Source organism: Alexandromys fortis, unplaced genomic scaffold (genome assembly GCF_014885135.2).
Source record: "Alexandromys fortis isolate MF-2015 unplaced genomic scaffold, M_Fortis_MF-2015_v1.1 scaffold_21, whole genome shotgun sequence".
NCBI classification, from domain to species: domain Eukaryota; kingdom Metazoa; phylum Chordata; class Mammalia; order Rodentia; family Cricetidae; genus Alexandromys; species Alexandromys fortis.
Genome location: NW_026067905.1, coordinates 12007427 through 12015256, shown reverse-complemented (window position 1 = coordinate 12015256; position 7830 = coordinate 12007427). Strand labels below are relative to the sequence as shown.

At 39.7% G+C, this 7830-nt stretch overlaps 1 protein-coding gene across 4 annotated transcripts in view; it reads right to left on the bottom strand.

The window, feature by feature from the left end:
- Window positions 1-52: 52 nt before the first annotated feature.
- Window positions 53-7830, bottom strand: part of Rasal2 (RAS protein activator like 2) — a 287249-nt gene continuing 279471 nt past the window's right edge. For all 4 annotated transcript variants that reach the window (XM_050135132.1, XM_050135131.1, XM_050135134.1 and 1 more), the window contains one exon: window positions 53-5358. In XM_050135132.1, coding sequence (XP_049991089.1) covers window positions 5194-5358 — 165 coding nt within the window. In that variant the 3' untranslated portion in view covers window positions 53-5193. The remainder of the gene's footprint in view (window positions 5359-7830) is intronic.

The following is a 7830-nucleotide window of genomic DNA, read 5'->3' as shown; positions in this document are numbered from 1 at the left end:
ATATGGCTTTAAAAATAAAATAAAATCTTGGGTTTTGTTTTTCTAAGGTGAATTTCTTTCTTGAAATAAAAAATAAATTATTTTGAACTATCTTTGTAAAATAGTCATGTGTATTAACACACTCTTATTAAGGCCCTGGAGATGAAAAACAAAATCAAATTTGGAAGATAAATTCCTCACAGGTATGACCCAGGTAATTATGCTGCTGTCTGCTTGAGCTGACCCTAATAGAGCTAGAAATATCTAAGCACCAGTCACAATTCAACCTTTACTACTTATTTTAGCTTTTTTGCAGGATAGTGGTCATAGAGTTAATTAGCATTTAACCTTTTAGTGAACTGGAAGTTGAAAATTTCCTTGAGGGTTTGAAAATGACATATCCATGCTATTTATATTCAAATGCTTGACCACACACAGAGGATGGGGACCCCTAAAACACAGCTATGGAAATGCCACCACACCAACAGTTCAGTCTGGTTTTCAGTTCTAAGACTTCCTAAGGAACAATGAAGGCATTTGATAAAAAAACAGAGTAGGAAATTAAAATGTGTGTTGAAACACGGGGTCAAAGCACTCCTGACCTCTCCGTGGGTGGCTTGCTGCATTGACCAAGGCTAGCTGGGCTGCTGCTCAAACACCTGAGCATGAACTGGTGAGGAACCAAAGCTACTTTCTGTATTCTGCTCTTGGATGGTGACAGTCATCTGCTGCTCCATATTCTCTTTGCTACCAATAATGATACCTTGCTCAAGTCACTTTAACTTATATATACATATAACACATATAGTACATTTTAAAGAGAATATAATTTTATAAAATCTAAAAAACAACAAAACAAAAACAAAACCTGAAGGAAGTTTGGGAACTAGTAGTTTATAAAGTGGATAAACATTTTTTAAGGGATGCCTTAGAGCTGTGTGTGCCTGTAGGCATGCACAGGTTGTCTCAGGAGCTGCCTTTCCAAATACACATCTTAGGAGGAGCCAGGGGATACAACTCTACTTGCTTCTTTGAATTTCTGAGGAACCAAGTTCACTGGATCGCGTGTCTTCCTCAGGACTTTTCTGAAAGAAATGCACTCTCTCTCTCATGCAAATTCCATCACCCTCATCCTTTCAAAGCTCCAGAGCTTTCCTAGATGGGTCGGTGACAAGAGGGTGCTCTATAAGAACTGATAACAATTATTCAAACATAAAAAACCGTGTACTTAAAAAATTTGAAATTTCAACATTACTTGCTTTTAAGAAACAAGTGTAAGTTCTTTAAGTTAATAATAATTTTAAAAGGTATCCTAGGTATGGGGTGGGAAGGTGACTTTTTACTGCTAAGGCAAAAAGGAGAATTCACTTGAAAAAGCCAAGGGGTATAGAGCAGAATGTCCCCTGAAGTTGTTTAATCTGTAACAGAAGGTGACTCCCTGCCCCCAAGTGGCTGAAAATGAAGAAAAACTGTGGCATGGACTCTGGAGCTGCTGAGTTTGCCAGTGACATGGCTAGTCTATGGTCCAGCCTGGAGATCAGTCAGTCTGGTGACTGAGGATCCTGAGAAGACTGCTTCTCCTGGCTCAGTTTCTTAACAGTTCTCAGCAACTGTATCTGGGAGGAACCAGACCTAATGTGGATGGAAGCAGAACAAACACTAATGCAAACCCATTTGATGGTAAGTGTCCTCTAGAACTTCAAACAAAACCCCTACTCCTAAACTGCCTTATCTGAGGACACAGAGGGAGGCAGGGCTCTGGAGAGCTGACATTCCATACAAGAGCCATGGATACAGTAAGAACAGGGAAACTACTTCTGAGATCATGCTCGGCCCCAGTGCACACACTTGATGTTTACAACTGTCTTAGAAACCCTCACCGTTTCTTCACTCTGCAACCCCATAACAGAGGACAGGAGCAGACCAATTCTGACCAACTTGATGGTAGGCAAAAAGACAAGAACAGCCATGGTAGCACAATTACCTCAGTTTCCATACCAAGTAAAAGACTACCAGACCCAAGCAGCAACAAGGACAGACACTGAAGTAACACTAGTCTTATGGAAATAGGACTTTTTGCAATTCTGGAAAAGTCTGGAAATCTTATTCCTCTAGTGATATAGGAGGGAAACAGGAAGCCCCTTTCCTGATCCTAGTAAGGCTGTCCTTGTTAATGGTAAAGTCTTGTCCTCTCCTGAATAAAAGCTACATAAGCACTTAGCCTGAATACCAAACCCTATCCAACCCTGGACTATTCTCATAATGTATGTGCTGACGTGTTGACAAAAACAGGGATCGTAAGATGCAGCTACTTAACCCATCAGCTTTTTAAAAACCTCACACTTCCTCCCAGTAAAACAAAGTGATGTACCTATTTAATTAAAGAAACACCATGTAAATTAGTACCTGCTGCTGTCTTCTATTCTCAAAAAATTCAAAATAAACTTGATAAGATTGCAACATTCTCTAAAGAAATATTAAATATACATATATTAGCATTTTGAGACAGGGTCTGAAGTAACTCAGGTTGGCCAGGAAACTTCTGTTCCTCCTGCTCCCACTCCTGGAGTGCTGGGATTGCAGGCCTGTGTGCCACCAACCTAGTTCATGTGGTGCTGGAGTTTGAACACAGGGCCCCTGGCATGCTAGGCTGGCACTCTGCCAATGGAGCTATGCCCCAGCTCAGAATAATATTTCTGATAGGCTAAAAAGATGAGTAGGCTCAAAGGATAATCTGAGATTTAGTATCTGGCAACAATGCTGTACTTCCGACCTCTAATCCTCTTACTATTGCTGTGATCGTCCTTCTTTCTCTTCAGTGATGATAACACGGTGGCTGGAGGGTCTCATCATGTGTCTAACGGTTCTGCGATTCAGTCTTGCAATGCATTCAGACCCCACAGTGCTAACAGTTACAGTGTTTTCATCACTACACTTATTTGAGCAGCTCTGTAACCCATAACCAGCACCTTGAGACCTTCTCAACCTCAAACAAGACATTACCATATCATATACTTCAGGCCGTTGAGACTAAGAATTGACTAGGTTCTCTGTGGTACTTTTGAAGGGTTCTGAAGAGTAAAGAAAACATTGCTAAGCTACAAACAAGAAGAGATCTATGCTTACATTCCCACTTCGCTCAATACAGGTCATTACTGCAAAATCAAAACGCTTTTCTCTTATGAAGTAATTTTTAACACACTGCCTCAGCTTGGAGAGAAGATAAGGCGTCATAAAATAGCTGTTAAGGGTCAAGAAAACACTCAAGTGGATATGAAGGCCTGCAGTGAGATGCTCCTGTTTTAGACGTTTGTCTGACACAAACAGGTAATTAGGAGGAACCCCTTTTGAAACGTAGTCGATTGAGGGCTCTGGTGAGGGTGCTGAAATGTAAGGTCAGACATAAAGGCCAACCTAAGGGTCAAGTGAGACTTGGAATGCATGCCTAGGACTTGGCGGAATATATGCCTGGGCTTCGAACAAGAGAACATGTTCTCTTGTTTTCTTATAAATATTCTACTATGTAGAAACACATACTCCATGCATATGGCTCTGTTATGTCTCCCTCTGCATCCTTTACTTAAAAAAATTCTTAAAGTTTATAACTTAAAAAAAAAAACAAAACATTAACTTATTTGAGAAATGCTGTTTTTTTTCAATGTAAAATAATGTAGCACTTGTTTAAAGAGATTCAAGACCCTTTTTAAACATTATCTCTGTATATCTGACAGCATAAAAGGTATGAACATTTTTGATGTGCACATTGTATGTACATATGTGTGAATATATGTATATATACTTATATATATAATATTTGTTTAACCTGCAGCTAACTTTTTCTACCTCTGGTAATTAAGCCTGCATTCCAGATGATGTGTCACACTTTGGAGAGAAACATGGATTTTCTGTCCTGTATTAAAGCCATTAAAGATAAGCTGGGTTATTCTTGCTGAGTCTACCACAAGTGTGGAATAACACCTGGAATGTGCATCCTCACATTCTGTTTTTTTTTTGTAGCAAGATTAATTATCATTTTGAAAAGAAAGACAAATTTCAGTTTTAGATTTCCTTCCCAAATTTTATGGAAGGGATAAATAGAAAGAAGCAGCAATTTAAAAGTGGTGATAAAATCCCACAGATCTGTTAGTATGGTGGATACAATCTTTATCCTAAGCAAAAATACGACAAATAGGAAGAAAAATTGTAGTGGGAAATATTCAGAGATTCCTGCTCTGCTGTATTAGCCCTTTTCTGTGTGAAAGAAAGGGTATTTATTCAGATGGCTTATGAACGGCATACTTGAATAACCTCTCCAGTGGAGAGTAAACCCTGTTGGTGCTGGCTGCTCCCGGCATGGGGAGGCAAGGGCAGCGCACATGTGAAAATGAAGATGTAGAAAGAGACACAAATATTTATAGTTCTGTCCACTCTAAAGAGTAGTAAAAACAAAATGTAGGAGTAAAAAAAATCAAAAAGTCCCATATCTAAAACAGAAAATTCCCATCTGTTATAGATGGAGGAAACAAACACACTGACAGGAGTTCAACAGAAATCATTTCTAATTCAGTTAGAATCAACCACTTCTAGCCATGTCCTCTGAAATGGCGACTCTATAAATCTGATTACTGTCTGATCGGAACCATCTTGGTTGATCAGTAGCATACATTACTGTTTTGTATGGATCTTGGTATTTGCATGTCTTCCTAATGGTAAGGGACTAGGGTGGGGCTTTTAAACCGGCAGATGAATCCCTGAAAAAAATCATTTTGACAAAGTCCTATTGCACTCCATGTGCTCCTAATCCAATACACAGAGCCTCTACTACTAAACCGACAGGCTCATTTCTCACTCGCACTTGGTTCCTACTTTTCCTCCACTAAAAACTGCAGTGCTTTCAAGAGAAAAACAATAATAAAATAGTAATAATTAAAAAGGTAATCTACATTATTAACTTCCTTTTGGTATATTACAGTGGTATTTCTGTACATGGCCCAGAACTGTTCCCTATGTACATAGAGACACTGGGGAAAGCATCGACATTGGGAGTCTTTGCTTTATGCCCTGAAAGACAAGGTTTCTTTCTTCATTTGAGAGTTTCTCACCACACTGCTACTTGAACAACATTCTGTAAACCTGGAGGGTTAATGAGCTGGGGACAGGAGAGCTGGGCAACTTCCTTCTTTCTCCTCCCACAGTTTGTATTCACAAAGGCCATCAGCAGCTGCTGTTTTTGAATTCACCATTCTCCGTGATGGAAAGCTTGGTGGGGTTGGTGGGAGAGATGCCATTGCGGACCTGCATGCTGTACCGCTCCTTCACTTGAGTCAGCGCACTCATCAGTCTTGTGTTGGCTGAGTCCAGGGATACGATCCGCTTTTCCTACAACACACCAACCATGGCTTTATTCAGGCTGCATGGAGGAAGGCACTTTCTTTACTGAATCATCAGTCCAATACTTTCCCTCCAGCACGGTACACATGGTGCTCCCCAAACAAATGGAACGTCTCTGCCTCTTTCTGCACATTGGTTAGGTTCAGCTCCCCCTCCCCTTAATCCCTCTTTTTTTCATTTCTGCACAACAGGACTTATTACCAACAATATATTGAGGTATTACTAGGCTGTCTTATGAAAATGACACCATGAGTCAAGCTGCCTTTATGTAGTAAGTGCTTTTGTAAAAACTGAAACATGGATATTAGGTGGCAAAGAAAGAAGCACCAGAGGTTTCATTTCACAGAAGAGAAGTGCACGTGATCCATGGGCTCACCTCCCAAAGAAGGCATAATAGTCCCATCTGAGAAGAATTCACATTGCTCAAATTAAAGCAATACGTGGTGGCAGTTTAGAGTCTCCAACAAGGTGAGGATGCAAGAGCAAGAAGAGATAAGAGCAGCCAGAAGCTCAGACCAAGGAGTGTTTGAATATGGGGAGGGAGATGTGGCTGAAAGGGATGCTATAAACATAACACATGAGAACAGACAGAGAACACAGGCTCCTAGACCCATTCCAGCTCAGTTACTCCGGGAAAGCTACTCAGTAAAGGGCATGCTTTCATTTCCTCTTGAGTTTTAAAACAAATAAACAACAACAACAAAAAAAAAAACAACGCTTTAGAGACAATATTTTGGAGCTATGGGTTGTTGGCTATCTACACATCCACCAGAGAGAGGGGACAAGAACAAAAAGGTACAGCAGGATAAAACATTATCAGTCTCACAAAAGTTAGTGGAGACTTTAATCTTTAAATCATCCCAGAACTTTCCCCAACAAGTACCAAGTATGTATTTTTCAGAAATAATGGCAGAGAAGGACAATCCTTATCCATACTCATAAATGGAAAAGAAAATAGCCCACAAAGATTGACCCTAACACCAAACAAAGCTCTCTTTTCTGGGAGTCTCAGAGTTTACCCAGAAAGACGGACAAGTTTAAGGCACTGTGTGGTTTAAAGCGCAGCAAGAGGGCTAAAGCTGCTGCTGCTCCTTCTGTGAAAGCAGAAGCTACACAGGGTGCCAAGCTAGCACTGCCCTGCTGGAGCCACACTGCTAGGAGCAGCCTAGTCACTGCCCTGGGGGAAGTCTGGGTAAAGCCACAGCTGACTACAGCATCAAACAATCTTGCCTTTATCTATCTCTCACTTTACTGGGAATAGGAAGGTGTCTCTATGGCAGTAAAGGTGGTGGCTACAGTTTCAAATGTGTGAAAAAACAAAAGCAACCCAACTCACTTTACTATTCATGAAAATAATTCTCATTTTTTTTGCTGTAAAACTCAGGTGGTTTTTACATACAGAATCAGTATTATTAATGAACCACTTACTAGATAAGACTTTTTTTTAAAAAAGAAAGGTGATTTGTTTTAAGAACAGGAGAAACTCAAAGATTTGCAAAGCTTTTAAAAACAGTAATTACTTAAAAATTATAGCTAGTGGAATTTAGTGGAAAAACAAATACAGCTTTTTTTTTTCAAAGACAATAAGTAAGGACAGGCCAATAAAACCATAGGTAGATTCCAAATATAATGCCCTTCCTCACAGTGAGGAATGACCCCTAAGCAGAATAAATGGTATTTAAAATTTTAATACATATTTGTTCCAGTTTGATAAATTTCTTGTGTATTGTATAATAAGTGAAAATTTGTGCCATAAATTATAATTTCTTAAAATAGATAAGAAAAGGTATTTCAGCATTGGGACAAGTGACAAGGCCCCAATACTAAGGAAAATAGCATTTTGGGGGTTCATAAAAAATTAAGCATTCACAAAAACAAAGCAAGACCATCCTCCACTCCTTCAAAAAATCAAATTGAGTATTAAAGAGTCAAAAAAGAGTCTGAAAAGGACTATAACTACATATTGCCTGTAAATAATAACTGATATCAAACCACCTCTCCTCCCAGACACCTGCGAGTTTCTAAGCAGAGAAAATCCCTTTGGAGTTCTTCCACTGCCAACTTCTCAAATAAAACAGAAATTAAAGGAAAAGCAAACAAACAACCCCCTCCAAAATAAAAACAACCTCAAACAGGAAACTGGATCTTTTGAAAGTTAAGTTCAGTTGGCAAAAGTTGCTATGACATTTGATTCTGCCTGGCTTAGAACACAAAGCAATCTAACATGCCTAAAAGGAAGGACTCAACATGGGAGTGCCAGGAGCTGGAATGTATAGGAGGCCAGTGCACTGGCCAGGGCTGGGAACTGCTCAGCTAGAGAACGCACAGGGATTACTTGCCTGTTTGAATTATCTCATTTCCATTTATGACCTGTAATTTAACACAGTGGAGATATCACTTGCAATAGTAACTAGGCAGCTGCTTTGTTTTTCGTAGGAAGTGGCCCCTCTCTGTTCTCCA